Raw genomic sequence first — 20,884 nt, forward strand, 5'->3', positions numbered from 1 at the left:
GCGCATATATGCATACACTCCAGTAGCACGGCACGAAGATGAAGGCCATGCCAGAGCCAGGACATCCCGCAGAATTCTCTGCTAGCTCAGCCTGCTCTGAGACCAGGCCCTTGCTAGGTCTTCACATCCAGGAGAAAAGGACGGGAATCCCAAGGCAAAACATGAAATTCGAGTCCTGGAATGAATCCTGATGATCTCGTGGTAGAGATGATGACTTCCGAGTTTCTTCTTAGCATCCAAGTAAAGCTCTCTCCAGGTGTCTCCAGTTGCAAAGCTGAACTTCAGCAAGTTCTCCCTGAACATATACTTCACCTGAGTTAAGGGCATGAGAAAGACTCCTTCTGAGAGGATATTTACTAGGGGCTTGATATATTAATTTCTTTTCCCTCTGATCTCTCCATCTGCAATTCTCACAGCCAGCACAAACCTCACATGGGACATTCTCTGCGAAAGTCATAGCAGGACATGCTCCTTCAACACCACACTGCTTCCTAACACACACTGAGTCAGACATGCCACCCAGTGGTGAGTGCCTTGTCAACACAATCATTAACAACCTGAAACCATCAAAGCAGCTGATACCAAATAAATAACTTCATGTTCAGTTTTCCTGCTGGATTTCAGCAACCTATCACTTGATTTTGTGTGTATTTATACATACTGACCTGTATGCATACACGTATTTAGACACGCAGACAGATCTATGATTAGAATACTCTATGGAAAACTTTAATGTGTATACACACGGTTTTATTTTTTGCTTAGGCTTAAAATGGCATGTTTGAATTTCTGTTTCAGGGTAAATATCCCCATCTCCCTCCAAAAGAGCCCTCAGTTATTTCAGTTCCCCAAATCTCTGTGATTACTTCTTACAGCCTAGTTGGTTTTAGACTAATTCAGAATTTTTTTTGCCTCATGGAGTTTTCTGAAGAGAGAAGCCTTCTGAAACAAAGAAATAGGCTCTTGTCCATGAGGAGGAGGTGGACCTGAGCAGCATTCACACTTTGCGATATACTTCACTTTTGCACAGCAATAAAAAACTGGAGGTGCTTTCTCGAATTGAAACTTCCCTTTTTCAGCTGCAAGCTGAAGGTATGTCCTGAAGTGTCTCAGAGGGCTGGCTATGCATCCATTCAGGGATGTGTTAGCTGGTAGAGATCAGGCACCTATGGAGATAAAGACAACAATGGGGGAAGTTATAAGCAGCAATACAATACCCATCCTGAGGTGCAGCTCTCTATTTTACTTAATCATCCTATCATCACTAAATAAAGGGGAGAGGAGAAAATGCTGATGGTGTTGCTAGGTCAGTTAAAGGAGTGCCTTAACACTCCACTAACTCAGGTTCCAGATGTGATGAGCAAACAACAATACAAAACATGAGAGAAAAAAAAAAATCTATCTTGCTCAGATAGGAAGAAATTAAGTATTTAAAGCCAGGGAAACAATTTCAAAGGATGGTAGTGTTCCCAGCTTTCCCCTCCTTTAATAATTTAGGACTTATTCATTCAAAATCAGTACATGAACCCATCCAGGCAACTAGATTTGCTCTGCCTCAGTCAGGGTTTCTGTTTCAGGATCCTTACACCAAAAGGGATGGAATAATCTCCATGCAGTGTAAAAAAACCACCCCAAAACACCCCAAACCCACTCTGCGAAGTCACTAGCTAGAGCAAACAAACAATACTTCAAGGGCACTGCTCTGACATTCTACTTTGATTACTTTCAGTGAGAGCAGAATGAACTATCAGACCTCTGTAAGACGGAACAGCTGCAAAACACAGGCACAAATGAGCAGCACATCAGCACATACAGACTGACAGCAGGGTTTAATACACATAGAGTACAAACTTATTTCCAGGAGAAAAAGCATGTGACACTGCCATGCTGCAGCATTTGAGACTTTAGGAGGAAGAACAGAAGCAAATTAGTGGGATACATCACAATCTGCACTTAGGCTTCCGTTTGAAGATTTAGTCATATTATTTTGTTATTCTAAGAAGTCACTCATTTAATCACAGATATAATTTCTCTGTTTTCTGAGTACTACTCCTAGCCCGACTGTCTTCCCTCCATGTTCCTTCAGGCTTCAAGGCACATAATGTTACAGCGCCAAAATAATTTTGAGAACTTGAAGGGACAGAGTCAAAGCAAGACCTTGAAACTTTCACTGGTGCTAAACAGTGTATAGCCAGAAACGCTTGGAAATGGGCATGTAAAGAAGCCAAAAAGGGTCATCCATTATTTTTTTCTACCAATTAATTTTTTGTAGCTGTTCTAGGATCAAATATTTATTTCTAATGAATGTTCTGAAAAGATGAAACTTGCTACAGGATCATAGGATAATTCAGGTTGGAAGGGACCTCAGGAAGTCACCTAGTCCAACTTCCTGCTCCAAGGAGGGTCAGCTATGAGGCCAGACCAGGTTACTCAGGGTCTTACCCTGTCTGGTCTTGAAAACCTCCAAGGATGGAGGCTATGTAATTTCAATTTCCACCTCTTGTGAGGAGACAGTTACACAACAGTGGATTGTAAGCTTTTGCATTTTACTGCAGAGAAATAACATTAATTAGGATGTAAAGTATCATAGAAGACTGTCTGAAACTCGGGTTAATAAATTTGTAGGTTTCAATCAGTACTAACTTGGGACAAGTTAACTCCCCTCTCTTCCCTATTCCATTTGTTTGATGCTGGTCCAACCTCCCCCCGACATTCTTAAGTCATAGAATTAGACATTTAATCTGTGTTAAAGATGCCTTTGGGAGGCTCTTACCTTCATTCAGATGAACTCTGATGACCTCATCAGGATTTTTTCTGCAAGTTCTTTGGTTGTTCCTGAACCAAAAATGACTTTTTGTCTGATTAGAAGAATGTAACGGTGAAATCAAAACTTGGCGGCAGGAACTCAGGCAGCCACAGGCAAACATTAAAATGGCAGGATGTTGTAGGAGATAAATTGGCTTCAAGATCAATTTATGAGGTGGAGTCTAACGACCCTCAAGAGATAGCTGAGATTTTTGCCAAAAACCTTTGAGTAGCAAGCTATTTGGAAGGTACATTTTCCAATCAGAGCTTAAAAATCGGACAGGAAACTTTCACTAGGGACTGTCAGATATTCAGCTGAGTGCACAGCTGCTCAGCATTAGCAAATACAAGGAATACTTTTATAGACTGTGTTAAGGTATCATGCTACAAACTGTTTCCACTAGTGCTGAGCATGCATTAAAAGTCACCGCAGGTACCAGAACCTACTACTGATTCTGAGCAGTAGCATTTGCGAAAGCTGACTAAAAGCAATGATGAGAATATCCCCAGAACTTTCTGGGTGAAAGAAGCTGAGGTGCTGGGGAAGACAGCGACCTCAGGAATGCAAAAATAATTGGGAATGCAGAACCGACTCTCAGCTGGAGCTTTGATGACTTCAAGAAGTTGCTTTATAGGTCAGTACAGTTTTAAAATTTCCGTGGTTAGCTATTGATCACTGTTTTGTTTAGACAACAACTTACATAGGCTTCATTATCTTCTCCATACCACTCAGTACAGAAGTTTTGCACACTCTGCATGGACGCTGTGAGTCAAATTACTTATACTTAAATTGATAGATGCAAAATTTGGTCTCAACACCTGTCTTCGAAAGAGAATAGATATTGCCCACTGCAGACAGTATAACCGGTTCCATGACCAATGCAATACTCAAAGCAAGCTATACAGATAAGTCAACATGACGCAGAGACAGACATATATCTGTATGTATGTGAAAGAGGGAGAGACAAATGCCAAAACTGACTTACATATATATCCGAATACCTCCTTCTGGAACTATGTATGTATGGATTCTGGGGATCTAATTTCAAAAGCAGTATTTGCAGCTCAGGCTTCTTATCCCAAGAGCTGACAAAGCAGTCATGTTCCTTATACATGGAAGATAAATATCTCAACTTTGCAACTTCACAGGTCATCTTCTATTCAATTTAAATCTATCAAATACATCTTCAGATTAAAACCCAAAAGCATAAAGAGGGGAAATTACAAGTGTATGATTCCTGCTCTTATATATGGACCCCACTCTAAACAAGAGGAATTTCATTTAAGAACAAATTAGGAATGGAAACAGAGCCCAGAACTTAAGTGCTGTCTGGTAATAATTTTGTCTGAATACATACTCTGTAATAGCTTTTCTCTGCATCCACTGGGGACTCTGATAATGAAACTGGAGCTTAAACACATTCCTTTATTTTCTGAAGTGTTTCTGTTCCTTCAGTCCATGAATTCTGACCCATACACCTCCACACAAAAGCCCTCTCATCTTTTCACTCCCATCTACTGTTCAGCTGCTCTGGAAACTCCTGAATGGAAAACAGTGAGCAAATATGCGCAACATAGATCTGGATTGTTACTCCACCTGAAAGAAATGACAGGATTCACTGCGGCTATTCTACCAGTGGCCATGAACTTACCAGGAGAGAGATTAAATGGAAAAATCCAGAGGATCAAAATTAATTTGGCAAACATTTTTGATAAACAGTACCACCATTTGTGTTATTTTGCCTTTCTTCATTCCCTCTGTACAAATTTTCATTGCTGCAGCTCTGCTTGTGCCAACGCAAAAAACCCAGAAAATCAGAGCAGAGCACTCTTCTTCAGAAATTTTGGTTCTTCCTTCTAATGTATCTTTTGTTTTCCATCTCTTCTTGTTTAGTACTTCAGTTGTAGTATGATTTTTGGAATGAAAGGTGGTACATAAAAGGCGGTGCATAAAAGACACATTGTAAGGCATCTAAACTGGTTCCAGATTCAGTTGTAAAAGTCAACCTTGCTCTTACTGTGCTCCCCCAGAGGAAAGCCCCACATATACAGCTTCCATGCTGGGGTATACCTCTGAATGGGTCACAATTACCATTCCCCCTCCAACCACTGAGGCTATAGCAATTGTTTTACAGGTGGGCCCACTGAGTGACAAAGTTGCTTGTGGGCTAAATGCTAACCCAGGCCACAGTCCAGACCACTTAACACAGCTAATCATATAACAGGTTTCAAATGCAGGACAGCAGATACAAGATGAGGAATCCTAGTACTCAGTCAAAAAATATCAGACTTGCAGAACAAAGAAGCCCAGCTAGTCCTCATTTTAATTTGAGCATATAGAGTCCTTGACTCCTCTCGGGTTAAGTAGTTCTCTTCTGGATGCCCCACTGAATATATGTAAGCCAACCAATCTTTTCACAGATGGTTTAATACAGCTGCATTGTATTAATACAGAAGGCAATAAACCACAGTGGAATACCATATTGAGAACAAAGCTGTAAGAGGATATTGGCAATTGTTATTACTTAATATTTGCTGATTAAAACCTTCATGGCCTAGTTGACAGGACTAGATCATCGAAAAGAAAAAGAACAGAAACATCTTAGAATAAGGGACAACAAAATCTGTCAGAAGAGTTAAAAACAGACAACATGCACATCCAAGCCAATGAATAGTTATTGACAAAGCACTGTTTGCATGCATGTTAGCAGTCACAGAGATCAAATCTTGGCCTGTGTACATAACCAACCTGTTGCTGCCCTTCACTTCATCCAGCTCCTTCTGCAGTCTGGCACTCTTCTCCTCTTCCTCCTGAAGCTTTCTCTTTACCACACGGAGCTCCTGCTGGGCTTCACACTTAATATCATTGGCTACAACCACTGCAGTCTGCAGATCAGCTTGAAAACGCCTCCACTCTTCTGTATCTTCCTAGAAAGAGCAGTTAGAAACACAAACTGTTTGCTGTAAAAATGCACCTACTTGAGCTGAGCACTTAGTTATTGATTTCTCTTTCAGTGATCACATGCGACCAGGATTTCAGCACAATTTCAAGATGATGCTGAGGTCAAACTAAATACTTGCCTCTTTACACAGTACTGATAAGATTGCCAAAGAAGAAACTGATGCTAAGCTCTCCAATCCAATACAAAAAGTACAATCAAAGTTCTTCCTATAGCCACTGATCATTCAGACTTGTGATACTACTACAAGCACTGTCACTGTTGCTGAAAAGAGTTTATTGCTACTGATGACTCATGAAGTGGGAACAGCTGATCCAAAGTAGCAGAAGTTCATAGGTACCAAAAGGAAAAGTAATCTGCAAAGGATGTATTATATTTTTCTTTCACAGGCAAAGAAACAGCTAGAAATAAGTGGAGAGAATGGAGAATGACAGGATATAGAAAGAACTTTCTACAGTTGTTCCAGAAAAGTAGAACACTTATCTCAAATCCAGTATTGCAATAAAAGCTCAGCTTAGCTTTGTCACAGAATCTAAGCCTTACCTTCATTTGCCTAGTCAGAGCTTTCAGCTGCCTCTCTGTATCTTGTTTTTGTTCTTCCAGCTTCATTGCTTTACCTAGGAACAGTAAAAGAGGGAAAATATTAAACACGTAAAGACAAGGGTGAAAGGTGAAAATGGAAGGGCAGAGCAGCCTATTTGATTTTGCTTCTAGTAATGCCACTAATAGGAGATTATTTTGAAGCATTAAACCAAACTCTTAAATGTAAAGAGTCACATGTGCAGGATCACTTAGTACACACACCCCTGGAGCCCTCGATGTAACACTGGTAAGCGAAATGTGCCATGAATTCCACCAGGTGGCAGCTCCCCTTCCACAATGCGACAGCAGCCTCGACTTTACAGCTCTTACCAGTGCTTTTCCCTAGAAGCTCTTTAAGGGCCCGATAATTCGTTTCTAGAATGCACAATACATCCTTCGCTGAAGAATGAGGCTTGGAGACCGTCTCTAATATTATTTCTACAGCACTGTTAAAATAGTGACTTTTGTGCATGAACAGAAAAGATTGGCCAAAATTGGAGTATTTCTAAAAGTGAGGCTCTTGTCACCTGTATCAAGACATGCCACCTCCTCCCTGTTGCAGCCATAACTGAGCCTCCAGGATAAGGTCACTTAAATCCTTTTCTCAGCTCCACCTACTTTCTAAGTCACTGATGAGCTGGTTATTGTGAAGTTTTATAGCACGATGTTGTTCCACCTGGTCCTCCAACTCGAAAATGGTGTCTTTCAGGTTTTTTATATCTGCTTCATTCTCTGATGTTTTTTCCTGCAGCTTCTGGCTGGTTCTGCTCAGTTGCTCAGCCTGCCGGTCACACGCTTCCTTCAACTGACTACACTCAGTCTCAGCCTGGAATGGAGGAAAGCAAGTTGCAAGTCTGTCTTTATTTCTTAACAGTTATCACTCATTAGAGATTTTACCAGGCATCTCATGGGCTCTAAGAATTGAACTGTGTTCTAAGCACTGTATAACCTGAGTTTCAATGCCAATGAGACAGTTTCAGGAAACATAGATTAGCTACAGATGTCAGTTTTCTTTCCTAGGCATAAAGATAATAAAACAAGATGCTAGAAAGGAAATTAAATTTTCTATATGATGACCATAATCCCAAACCAACCTCTGCACGTAATGGACAGAGAGGAACGATATTCCCAGAAAGCTCCACATCTCTTCATATATGATGTTATGAGAGTGATATCACTGCCTTAGGGACAAAATGACAATCAAGTTTGTCCACATTAACAATTTTACTGCTTTTACCTTGTGCATTTGCAATGGATTGTGAAAACATACATAGTTGAGCTAGCTACTGCAGATATTTTCTGAATATAGGACATCTGGAATTACTGAAGGGGGAATCTGCTGCATTTCCATTTATTGGCTCAGGCCCACAGATCTATGCTTCCAGGTTTGGGGGAGATCTCTGAATACAAACAAGTTACAGAAAAGCAAGGTGTAGGCTGCCAATTCAGTGAGTAGCACTGGCACAGCCTGACTGAAGGGCAGCCTTACAGAAGCCTGTGGTCTTGTTTGGGTGTCACAAATAGCCAATGATTCAAAACAGCTTAATTCGAGGGAAAGGAAGAGTAAAAAGGAGGAAATCTGTGGTTTCAAAACCAAGCAATAAAAGTTTGGTATACAGTCGGAGCACTCAGCAGTTTTTCATTTATTCTTCATAAACTGCAGCTCTAGTGAGCACTTGAGAGCTTCCTCTACTAACTCCATTTGCTGTGGTCACCTATTTAAGCTGAAAGGACATCTGGATTTTCTAAATCACGCAAATCATGGAGGTGCTTTTTGGCAATGCTCTCTTCCTCTGCAACTAGCCAATTTTACCGTTCTTCTCATGATCCCTTCCCCATACAGGAAAGGCTGCACACATCGACTATCACTCTTTCAGCAGTGGTGGGACATATTCACTGCCTTGTGCTTTATTAACACTTGGCCTACAGTGCCTCACATTGCAGCTCTCTTCTAAACATCCAGAACCACACAGAAAATAGAAACAGTAATTGACTTAAGCTTGCTTGGAGACTACCAAATGAGGCAGAGAAAAACTGTTATAAAATATATCAATTTTTTTGCCATTACTTTACCTATCCCAAAACAGAATACTTCTCAGTTTTGTAAAAATATTTTAGTATTATGAAAAGAATCTCATCTGGAGCTTCACCATGCATCGTTAGTCATGTTGCTGTAAGTATCAGCCTCTCTAAGCATTAGCTCACGACCTTCTGTTCTCATGACCAATGACATCTATAGTTCACTACTAATTAACCATGATTAATTACTCAGAATTTCATATTCACTGTTACCTTATTCACTGTTACCTACTCATGCTCTTCTCTTATCTGTATTACTAGCTGATTTTCACTAATATTTGTTCACATTAATACCAAAGTAATCTTTTATTGACCTCTTCTCTTGCTCCAATTTTGATAAACACAATTCTGTTTTCCAAAATAGTAAATTCCACTGAAGTTATCAGGGGAAATTAGTTTTGAATTTATAAACACAGCTACACTAACAGTTAATTCCTGGAAAAATATGCCTATAGCAGCAGAAACAGACAATATAATACAACTCCAGCTTCCATTCAAAACTAATTAATGCAATTTAAATTCTGGAAACTTATAATCAATGGCTCAATAACAATCTAAAGACTAGCAATTACCTATTTATAGAAGGACAGATAAACAACCATTGTATTTTACAGCTGTTACTACTTTACCTTAGATAGCAGACCCTGAACATGCTTCAGTTCACTGTTTGCCTTCAGCAGCTCTTGTTTAAGCTCAGTGCAAGATGCTTCTAACAGATCCTTTTCTGCATGGGCTACTTTCAGCATCTCTTGCACCTCAGAGTTGTCAGTAGTACATCCCATTGCGTTGATTTCCGCGGCCTTTTGTTTCTCACTCTCTAACTGAGTTTTGAGAGAGCCATTCTCAATTTTTAGACCTTCTAAGGCAATTTTACAGTCCTCCAGAGTTTTTGTCACTGTGCTGTTGCTCTGCTGTTCCACTTCTAAAAGTTTAAGCAGCTTCTCGTTTTCTTCTCTCAGGCTTTTAATCACCTGCTGGGCATCTTGATGCTCCCTTTCTAAGCTCCGTAGGCTGCTGGTTAACTGTTGCTGAATGTTGAGCAATTTCTCTCTTTCAAATTGTGCTTTTTCAAGAACTTCTGCACATTTCTGCTCCAGTTCAAGGACCTTCCCCTCCTGAGCTCTGCTTTCTTCATTCTTGGATCGTTCTTGGAGGAGAGTCATTAGCTTTTCATTTTCTTGGCTCAGCTGTTCTGCTCTATCTCTATGTTGACGAAAGGAAGTCTCCAGGAGAGCTTTCTCTTCCACTAGCTTCTCATTTTCTGCTGTCAGCTCCTGCACCATTTGCTGTTGATCTGACAGCTCCTGCAAAGTAGCTTGTAGTTCTTCTGCTGTGCTGTGGTGATTCTCCTCCATTTTTTGGATTCTCTCTGTAAGAGACGCAACAGAAAGGTCACTAATATTGTTTGGAGAACTTCCCGTAGTGGAGCATTTGGAACCTTTGAAGTGGTTGCTGTTGGAGGATGTTGGCCTGGAAGGTACATCTGCTATATGTTCAAAATCAGATGCATCAGGTGATAAGGAAGCTTTAGTTACATCACTGCTGGAAGAACCTGAATTGCGCAGTGCACCCCCATTCACGTGCTGCCTGCGCTCATCCATTTCACCTCTTGACACATTTTTTGATGGGCTTCCAAAACTGGATTCTTGGGTAGTTGGGGTTGGGAGGCTGCTGTCAGCGCCACTGCTTGTTGTGGTGTCTGAGAGAGGAGAGTTCTCTAGATAAAGCAATTTTTCTTTCAAAACACGATTTTCTTCTCCCAGGCTAGCAAGCTCTTTTTGAAAAGTCCTGTTTTTTTCCTGAAGGGTCCGTATTAATGGGTCTATGTCAACAGGTGATACTGTTTCTAAATTTTGGTTGGAAGCACCCATTACTTCAGCATTAAGTGACCCTTTCTCTTTGCATTTCTTCAATTCACAACGGAGTTTGGTAATTTCAGAATCTTTTGTCTTTGCTTCTGCCAGAAGTTCTTTAACCTGAGATTCCAGAACAGCTTTGTCACCAGTTTCATTCTCTTGCTTGGACTTGCTAGTGGGGCGCACATGCTTGGTAGGAGTCGGTGTACCAGAAGAGGTGGGGCTGGGCTGTGTTTTCCTAGTATTGGCTTGACCACGCAATACAGCTCGCTCTCTGGATACAGATGATATTTCCCGGGGTGCTGGAATCCCTGTGCGCTTTGCAGCTGAAACTGTTCCTTGAAGAGAAAGAGATGAGGCAAATTGAGTTAAGTTCATAAAGAAAACAAGTCACATGACAACAACACTAGAGCAGTCTTGGAAAAAAACCCCAAGTGTTTGAATAGGTTTAGTCACAACTGTGTGTGTGGATTCATGTTTCAAAGGCTTGTATTATTTTGCATTTCTTCCTCTCCCACCCCCTGCAAAGGAACACAGTTTGATGAACTTTTTCCCAGTGTAATAATTAATACATAGATGCTGCAATACATGAACTGCAACCCCTAATACCAGATATTGATTATTTGAAAACAAAAATTCTTTACACTACTTTGTGAAATGCTGAATTTAAACCTATTAATTTCTAGGGAAAAGTTCAGTAACTTAAGAAAAGATACCCATTTTGGAAAAAAAAAATGTATTTTTATCACACATGAGTATTTTGTCACACATAAAACTAATGTATTTGCAGTATCCTCAGTTTATGCAGATCATCATAAAAAAGTCTGAAGCATTTATGCTGACTGCAGATTCAGTGAAATACAAAACTCTCCTGGCACTTCTAACACTAAGACAATTGTGTTGCTGCAGCTTCTCGCAGAGACAGACAAGAGGTTTTTCATGTTATAAATTCCCATCCTCTTATAGAGGAAGAGCAAAAGGAGGTTAGAAAGTTGATGCTGTTCTGTTTAGTGGTTGGTGTCCCCCCAATTTAATGCAAAGCATTATGTGATTACAAGGGTAACTGAATTTCTGAGTTCTGATCCTCATCTTCCAAAGCGCTCTCTTGGAATATGGCACCATGGGTACTAAAGAAACAAGAGCCATCCTAACCATGCAACTATTAACAAGCTGGGTAAAGAAAAGAAGCCGCTTCAAAGGGGAGGTATTATATGCTACTACAAGCAGCAACACTATGAATTTAAGAAGTTCCTGTTTTCAGGACCTCACTCAAAAGGAAAACCCCTAAAGTGCAGAGCCATAAAGTTTTGGGATATGGTGCAATGAAGAGATATCGTCTAATGTAGCCACATAAACAGGATGCAAAGGCCTGTTATGCAAACAGAAAGGGCTAGTGAGCCAGTGTTTGCAATAAAAAGAACTTCCAGAATTTGGGAGGCTCTTTGCTGATACACATGTGCAGCAGTCTCAGAAAATCAAAGGGCAGTTAAGACCAAAGGGGGAGCAGACTCCCTGCTGCACAACTGCATGGCTTCTGCCTCACACTGCAAGCAACTTCGTAACCCTCCCAAAGCATTTTTCACACAGAGAAGTCGTCTCTCTCAGTAATGCAAGGCAGTGAAGGGTTAATATTAACATCACCCAGTTTGCTCAGCATCTCTTTTGAAGAATGCACTGGGTTTATAAACCCCACACAAACAGGAGCCCCTCCTCCTCTCTCCCAAACACACACACTCTGCAGCAGGCACAATAAACACCCGGAGACAAAGAGCAGCTGAAGAAAAGACCCCTGAACACAGAGGCGCTGCGCTGGGAGGAGAGCACAGAACAGGCTCTGTGATGGCAGGGGCACGATAAGGCCAGAGACAAAGGCTCCAGTGTTTATGGGAAGAGATAGCAGGGACAGCCTGGCCGGACAGCGAGCAGCCCACACAGCTTCATTTAGTCATCTACAGCTGGAGGCACCAACACATCAAGGCAGCTCCAGGCTCCCCAGTGAAAAGTGCAACGCAAGCAGAGAGCAGAGATTTTCCACTGCAACTCAAATGGCTGCTGGTGCAACTCCAGACCTGAGAACTCATTTCAGCTGTCAGAGCTGAAGGCCCCCGGCTCACTGCTCAGCCCATTTCTTAAAAACCCAAGGGCTCCCAACTGCCAAAATCTGGCACCTGCAAACCGCATTCACAGAGCTCAGCACATGAGCAAAGCTTTTAGTGTCAATGCAGCTAACACCATAAGATGAAGGACAACAGGGAAATTGAATGGACCACTATGGGATGCGTTGCTTCCAGCAGGGAAATGCCAGCTCAGCACAGCTCCTTGCTCAGAGGCAGAGGTTCATGCGGGGATTCCCAGGTGTCCAGGCGAGAGAGAACAAGGCCTTGTTTGAATTTCTCTTGAACACGCAGTAGGACAAGTATCCAGAGTAGAGAAGCAGTACTCAGGCAAGCTATAATCATACAACAGATTTAAGATGCAAAATACATATTACAAATGGCCACAGATGTTCTTTGATGGAGCCTAAGGGGTGGATTTAAAGCATTGATTAAAAGTCCAGGACATAACAATCTGAAGGGGTTTTCTACTGTTATAACAATTTTATGGCAAAGCAAATACTCCAAATAACTTTTTTTTTTTTGCAATGCCCAAATTAGTGCAATGACATGACTGTCATATGGTCAGCACATGACTGGGTAGTCTTATATATGTAGTGGGTAGTGCTGCCTGGGTAGTATTGTATACAGTACAGGAAATAATTATACTACTACATGCTGGTAAAAATTGCACAGCATTGAGAAAACTACCTTTTCCTAAGAGAAATGTAGCACTAGTGGCAGCAATGCTAGTGTGCTTCTAATCACCACCAGATGACAATTGCAACATGATCCTGAGCAATGGAAGACATATACATAAGGCTAACAATTAAGCATATTTAACTGGGATTATCTGTACTTCACCAGCTTTCCAACCAGTGCAGGCTCTGAGCTTACTTAACCTGTCCCATGTGTTTTGTAAGACTCCATGCTCTGCTGACTTGTTCTGTGTTAAATCACAAAGCATTTGCTATCCATCAGTAACCATTAACCTACCTCTTTTTTTCACAACATGGAAGTGTTCATGTATTTTCCTCTCTCCACTCTCCAAAACAGTGCCATGCAAAACTAAAAAGCCAGAGAGAGCCCAGAAAAGAAACTGTTCTCAATGCCTATGTAAGTTGATTACAAAGCACCAAAGTATAAGCATTACTATAAAATCTATTTTATAGGCAACTCCCTCTCTGAATGACCTTGAAATTGAGCAGTGCAGCAGTTAGAAATGGAACTGCCAGCCCCACAGCCCAAGGCACTCACAGTGCAGGAACTGCATTTAGGGCTGTACAGCCACCCTGCTGACCCGATTAGCTCAGCACCCCACACCGGGTATGGGCTATGGGAGACTCCAGACACATGCCTGCCAAACTGCAGAACCCAATCTAGGGTTAACTTACGCTACTGCTTAAAGTGGCTGGAATCACATACAACTCCACTTCCTAGAAAGTGCTGCTTGTTTTGAGCAGGGAATAGAAAAAACAATCAGCCCTGCATCTCAAAGGGAGACATTCTGGAAAAAAACCAACAAACCATTAAGCACCATTCTGTTTGGTCAAAATGGTGCTATGGCATGTCATTCCTGTTTTCACTGTTCACCCACCCTGCCCAACCTGTTAGCTTAAGTATTCTCTTCTCAAGTTGGAGCACCACCTCTTTCCCACTGTCCCATGTATCCAAGCTCAGGCTACCTCTAACCAGCAGTGTATTTCTCATTCCCTTTGCACCATACCCGACCTCCCATTCTCCCAGTCCCACACCCACTCTGCTAATGAGCTCAGCTTGCGCTCCACCACTGCAGAGGAACTGGGAATTACACCTGAATTACTCCAGTGAGAGTTATTGCCTGAAAACCTGTTTTGCTCAGACTGAGGTCACCTCATCATGATGTTCCTCGCCTTTGTTCCCAGGAAGAACTCCTGCATTTTCAGTATCAGCCATACTATTCAGGTGTGAGGGATTAAACCTTAAGGTATATAGAGCTTATAATTTTCAAAGTGCTTTAAAATTAACAGCTATTTGACCAAAATCCTCTGAAACACAACAGCTATTTGACCGAAATCCTCTGAAACACATAACTGTTAACTCCAGGTTACAGGACAGGGAAGCAGTGAGAAATGAAATGCCTCACCCAAGGTCACAGTAAGCCAGTAGGGGCCAGGACCCTGGAGCTCCTGGCTGGCAGCCTGCTGTGAAGCTTTATTGTTTGCATCACTTTCTGACAGGGAATACTTGCTGACTTTCCACTGGTGTCAGAAACAAAGTGGGACTTTAATGAGATAAAAGGTGACCCCTCGTGATGATCTTTTAGCCACTTTAATCCCATTTGCAGCACAGCGACAATGTTTTTCACAGAAGGATCAGGATTACTCTTCATTTTTTCCACATAATGATCTATATTTGATCTAAGCTCTCAGCACCTGCCACATCAGCTCCCACAGTGACATCCACAACCAGAAGAAAATGGGCTATGGAATGGAGAAAGCCATTTCCCAGTCCCCCAAGGTGGAACACAAAAGTCCATGCAGTACGGCTAACGTAATTACAGTGATGGCAAGCAAGGTAAGGGAGAGTAGGTGGCAAACATTTTACCATAGTCACCGGGGGGGCACACATGACATTTTGGGATGCAGATTCAATGAGTTTACCTGCCTTCACACTCCATGTGCTCCGAGATAGCACATACCACTGTCTTCCCAGTAAAGCACTAGCCTTGAAGTTAGGTTTATTTTAGTTAACTCTTAAGCATAATCAACAGTTCAAATACCTGCTTTTCCAATCCAGAGCAGAGAAAGAATCTCAGTTGGGAGGTGACTTTGTTTGACCACAGAAACACCTTTGGAAGTGTTCTAGTTTCTGCCTTGAATCTATTTTTTATAACCAGAGTCAATACAAGATTATTTGCCTCTGGCCTTTGTGCCATTTGTGTCCCACAACCTGCCCTTTTCTTAATCCTTCCTTCCATCAACATATTAATAACCCAAAGGTTAATGCCATGGGCTTCTGCTGTTCCAGGGACTGAATTAACAGGGAATGTTCCATTTTGTACTTTCTTCCTAAATTTTGATCTTAAGATGACAACAATAAACACACATTTGCTGTGTCAACACATTTAAAAATCCATGTTAGTAATTAATTCTTCCATAGTTTAAGTAGGTACTAATTCTCCTGCATGTAGACTTAATCTATGTAATTTAAGCATGCTGTTCACTGATTCATTTCAGAAAGCATTTCAGTCATGTAAGACTAAAGCATGAAGACAGATGCATCTTTGGTGTGATGTTTTTAAACAATGGATACCTTATTTGAATTGCAAGGGCAGGACAATAAGAAATAAAAGAAAGCTATTCATAGCACCCTGCAATGTTAAAGTCATACATTTCAAAAAGGCAAACTGCTGCCTGCAGACAAGTTTGTACTCTCACGATTATCTGCCGCTCTAGGACAACTGTTACATCTCTTTCATTCCCACTCCTGCATTTGCAACAGACCAACTATTTCATGGTCTTGCATCTCTGCCATCCCTCCCACCTCAAAAAGGGATAACGAAACAAAAGAGGTAGCCAGCAACAAGAAACTATGAGCTAACTCATAGCCTCCCTGCCAATAGAAGACTGGGATTATTCCATTGTTCTGGAATTCTGTTCCCACATGCTAAGATATTTTAATAAATGTTGCCATCTGAACAGAACTTCCAAGCCTCAGATAGAAAAGTGATTCCTGCAACACCTCAAGGGACAGGTTAGTATACATCAAGGGGGCTGCAAGCATTTAGCAGAATGGCTAAGTAAAGAGAATACTATTAACAGCCCATGCTCATACAGCAAGTAGAGTTACTAAGCATCCCCATACAATTTTACTGTTCTCTATCACACGTGGTTTAGCCGAAATAGGTCCTTCTCAACAGTTTCGGTTTTCAAGCTTATCCTCTGGCTGTGACTTCGGTAGATCCTCAACTCAGCATGACTACACTTACTCAGGTTTTGCCAAGACCTTGGAGAGGATCCACAGCAGCATTGGTAACATACAGCAACAAGCCGGTAATGCAGGCGTGTACTCACATGTGTGCAGTCCTGCCTGTGTAAGATCCTATTACTATTTTTAGCCAACTTTAGTTTTCTTATGCAAAACAAACCTGGATCACAGGTGTACCTTAATCCCACCTGGTTTATGACACCTAGTTTAGGAAGCCAAAATACAGATGTCTAGTGCCATTTCAGTTGCCCTTCAGGTATATTCAAAATACCTTCACTGAGCTGAAAGATTTGACCGTACCTGTGGGAGACCTGTCCTCTGCTCAAGTGGCAGACAGAGAGCAACTGCGATGTCTGAAGACGCATAGAATACCACTAGACATTGAACTGAACAGTCAGACTTTCACAACAGATTTACAAGCTGGTGTTACAGGGCAGGTAATAGCAGCTTTTATGTGCCACTTTCAAAATTACTACAGTACCCAAGTACCACTTAAGTTCTTTGTGTGGCTGGAAATCACCTAACACAATGCATTAATATGTGACTTTATGACTTAGTCACAGCCAAATCAGAAAAGACGGTATTAGCTTGGAGCCATTGCACTCTGTTGACTCCCTACGATAAAGTAGTACATGTTACCGGAAGCCTAGCCATATTTTCTGTCTTCTTTTGAAAACCTCAAGTTGACAAGAACTTAATTAACTTGGTGCTTAAAATCCATTTTCCAAAAGTAGCTAAGCCACCAAGAGCTCAAAGCTTAACTGAAAGCCCAGGGGACGTGGCAGATCACTTTCACCCTGCTCCAGCACTGATCCCGAGATTGATATTGAGACTGACTAAGAGTGAACTAGGAATGCCCTCTGGGAAACAACTATACAGCACAGAAAAAGGACTGGTGTACATTTGACTTTAAAGTACTTTTTCATTAAAAGATTTCAGAGTTTTGCACACATATCTACTTCATTGAAATGCCCTATTTTTCCTTTAAGCAAATGAAACCGTTAAAAAACAACTTCCCTGCTAACCAGAGATGACCCGATATCCTCATTAACAGGAAAACACTGTCAGGAAACACACTGACACATTTCATGGTGGCATGAGAAAAAGCAAACATAACTGCTGAAAAGTAGAGCAGATTTAAGAACAATCCTTACCCATGCTGCTGTGCTCTTTCATACAGGTACCTACACAGAGGCAAAATCCCCCTCTCATGTTCTGCCACGTTGTTTAATGCTCCTATCCTTAAACCTCCAGGCATGCTAACGCTAAGACAGCTTGGTAACAAATACTGAATGAATGCACATAACTACATCAACTCATGAAGATCCAAATCAGTTCTAAGTGCTTAGGTGGCCAGAAGGAAAGTGGGACTGGATGCAGAAGGCCAGATTTTCAAATAGTATAGGTGTCAAGAGACACAGATTGGCACCTACTGTTAGTTTCAAAACTGCTTAAGCTGTTTAGAACTTCATATTTGAGGGTGAAGTGTCTAAAACTTCTGGTCCACCATCAGCTTAGTGTCAGTCTTTATCCTGACTTTTACCTATTACACTGTGACAAACTATTATGGCTTGATCTGCTTGATACACAAGGGGAATGAGCTGAACGGGTTAGGCATCAGCATTTTTCAGTGACCACAGTATTGGATACTCCTTTGGATAATCCTCAATAACTCAGAAGAGCATACCATTGTCCATCCCTTTTAGGGTTGTCCTGCAGAAAGACAACGCTGTCTGCTATGTGGTCTTTATGTAACAGCAAAACAAAGCAAACCTAAGGCTTGGCCAGTCATGGTTCTCCTGAATTAGTCTGTTTGCAGAGTATTAGTCATAGAGCCAACACCTTTGCAGGTCAGCAACTCTTTGGAAAGGTTCACTTAGACGCCAGCTAGCTTTAAAAAAAGACAGGGAGACAGCTGCAGAACAAAGGTGGTTTTGATAACCTAACACTAATTATACAGAAGCATCTGCTCAAATAAGGCCTTCTACTCACTTAGCAAACACTGAGACTACAAAGTAATTATAAAATTCTTCAGAAAAAAGTTCATGTTATGGCCTATTGGACTGTCTGGACTGCCTGACTACATTCACTGTGGAATAGGTACAATATCCAACAGGAGGAAAAAGCTAAAATACTTAATGCAAAGATTTTGATCTATGTAAACATTGTGGACAGGTATAGGGAAGTAACTCAGGTTCTGTATTTGACACAGAGGAAAAGAGTAAGAGACCAAAGAAAGAGAAATAATTATATTACGAAGTATTAGGAAACAACATATACCTGTATTTGAAAAGTTACACCACCAGAGGTTCCAAGGAAAAAGCAGCAATAAGCATCTTGTTCTGAGCAATTCCTAATTTAAGACTACAGAGACCACTGATATTAGAGCTGAAGACTTTGTAAGGATTAGCTTATTTTTTGCTTTAATTAGAAGATACAAGTCTAGAGATCTGGGGTGCAGGAAGCACATGAGAAAAGGCACTATTTTGGTAACTCAAAGACCACATCATGACAAAACTACTTATCAATTTACATCTGCAGATGAACTACTGGTAGGACATTCTTTTGAAGGGTGGCCACTAGAAGAGACTCTCCCATGGCAGCAATGTAACCCAATGGGAGATACAACCTTATATTTGAAGCATCTCCAATTGGTTAAAATTTTAGCATTTAAAACAAGCAAAAGTGTACAGGTATACCGTCCAGTACTCTTAGAATCCACAAGAGGCCCTGTAACACTGTCCCCTTCAGTAAGCTATATAGTGGTTTTAGAAGAGAAGGTACCCATGTAATCTCTGCTGCATGATTAAGGAATTTCTTAAAGATCACAAATAATTTATTTGCAGCTTGTTGGATTCACCCTGATCAATGTCACTCATCTTCTTCCTTCTTACATAGAAAGTCACATTTAACTCTTCCAAAGAAAGTGTTAAAATGCAAATAGAAAAAAGAATATCAGCTCTTCTCAAGCTCTGGTGGTTCCCAGCTCTTAACACAACCACAACAACAAGAACTGAAGCTCAAGTTCACATTGCCACAGCTCAATACTGTTACAGTGGAAACAAGGTCACATTCAGAAGGTAAATGAAATGAGATCTGATCAAAAACCTGTTCACAAAGTCTTATTGTGAATTTCAGCCGACTTACTTTTCTCTTTATGGGCCTGTTCACATACAATTCCTCTCTGAACAACAACAGGAGTAGTTAAAAACCTCTTTATCCTGAGACACATGCCAGTGTCCATACAAAAAGAGTTCCTCTGAACACTTCTTACACTCTTTACTTGGGTTTTCTTAAGGTTTATGTCCCAAATGAAAACTCAAGCTTGGATATGTCTGTCTTGAATATAATAAAGTTTTGTACCCAGTACAAAATCAGTGCAGGTTGTACTGTAAGAAGGAATTTTTGCTCAGAAGTCTAAGGACCAAAGATACATCTGTGAAGCACACTGGCAAAGCTAAGAGGAGGCAAGAATTGTTCTATGCATATGTATCCTTACCTAGCACGCCCAGTCTTTGCCTTCACAAATACAAATTTCCCTTTCAAATCTGCTCAAGAGTCCAAGAAGCATCCAAGGGGCTTCACTGTGCCATAGGCCTCTGGTAGCAAGAGAATCATGAGGGTACCATTGCGCTCACCTCTGAAATGAGGTATACAAAACCCCATGGAATAACCAAACAACATACATCATGTCTGCCAACGTGGGTGCAGATTACAAGCGTAATTGCAGTTTACCACTTTGCTGCTTTAGATTTCTAGAGTACCCAGCAACCTGGCATAACAAACATTGAGACATCCAAAGCAAATGGTCTAGCAAATGTTCAGAGAAACTCTATATCATACACTTACTGGAATGTCCCCCTGGTAAACTCAAGCCTACTTTTTTGGGAACCGTTAATACCAGTGGGCCTGCCAAAAACTTTAGTCACCTGCTAACTATACCCCTCGTCTACCCCCCCAAAAAAATTACTAAAGCTTTCTACATGTAGCATTATCCCAAAGTTGATCTGGTGGAAGTTACCGAAATCCAGAATTCTCCTTCTTTAAAATAAAGTCACTCCTACTTGCTGCTTCATTTTATCCAATTTTACAAATTTCCACAGCTGTCATAGCTCATGACTAAAAAAATAAATAATTTTTATATTCCTTAAGAGGGCCTTGACTCTATATACTTGTGATATTAGCACACCAAAATTACAGGGATTTCTGTGTACTGTGACACTTCCTGATTTTGTTTGTCCTGGAACATTTCCTGTCTATGCACCTGTCAAAATGAGATGAAATCAGGTATAATCAGCTCACACCTATAAGAAAAATGAATTTTAAGCCAGATTCTATTCTGTTTTTTCTTTTTTCCCCAACAACTGTTAAAAAAACCCTGATAAAAGTATCCATAAATGTCAATCTTTCAGTGAATGGAGACAAAACCTCTGGTGTTTCACTGAAATAAGGGATTTTTAGTTTGATCTGGTTGGCAAGTTCGGGTTTCCTTTGTTTTCCTACCTGCTAGTTTTGAGGCTTCTGCTGTACAGAAGGTGGT

The 20,884-nt window shown here is 41.0% G+C and overlaps 1 protein-coding gene across 2 annotated transcripts in view; it reads right to left on the minus strand.

Moving 5' to 3' along the window:
* The window catches only part of SPECC1 (sperm antigen with calponin homology and coiled-coil domains 1), a 71,865-nt gene that overhangs the window by 28,457 nt on the left and 22,524 nt on the right, over window positions 1-20,884 (minus strand). The window contains exons 3-7 of one of the 2 annotated variants that reach the window (XM_035889559.1): window positions 9,056-10,620; window positions 6,966-7,173; window positions 6,309-6,382; window positions 5,555-5,733; window positions 773-1,166 (exon numbers count right to left, since the gene is read on the minus strand). In XM_035889559.1, coding sequence (XP_035745452.1) covers window positions 1,145-1,166; window positions 5,555-5,733; window positions 6,309-6,382; window positions 6,966-7,173; window positions 9,056-10,620 — 2,048 coding nt within the window. In that variant the 3' untranslated portion in view covers window positions 773-1,144. Of the gene's footprint in view, window positions 1-772; window positions 1,167-5,554; window positions 5,734-6,308; window positions 6,383-6,965; window positions 7,174-9,055; window positions 10,621-20,884 lie in introns of those variants that run through there. The other variant, XM_009633976.2, reaches the window with a different exon arrangement.

This window comes from Egretta garzetta, unplaced genomic scaffold, assembly GCF_000687185.1.
Source record: "Egretta garzetta isolate BGI_Z169 unplaced genomic scaffold, ASM68718v1 scaffold112, whole genome shotgun sequence".
Classification (NCBI taxonomy): domain Eukaryota; kingdom Metazoa; phylum Chordata; class Aves; order Pelecaniformes; family Ardeidae; genus Egretta; species Egretta garzetta.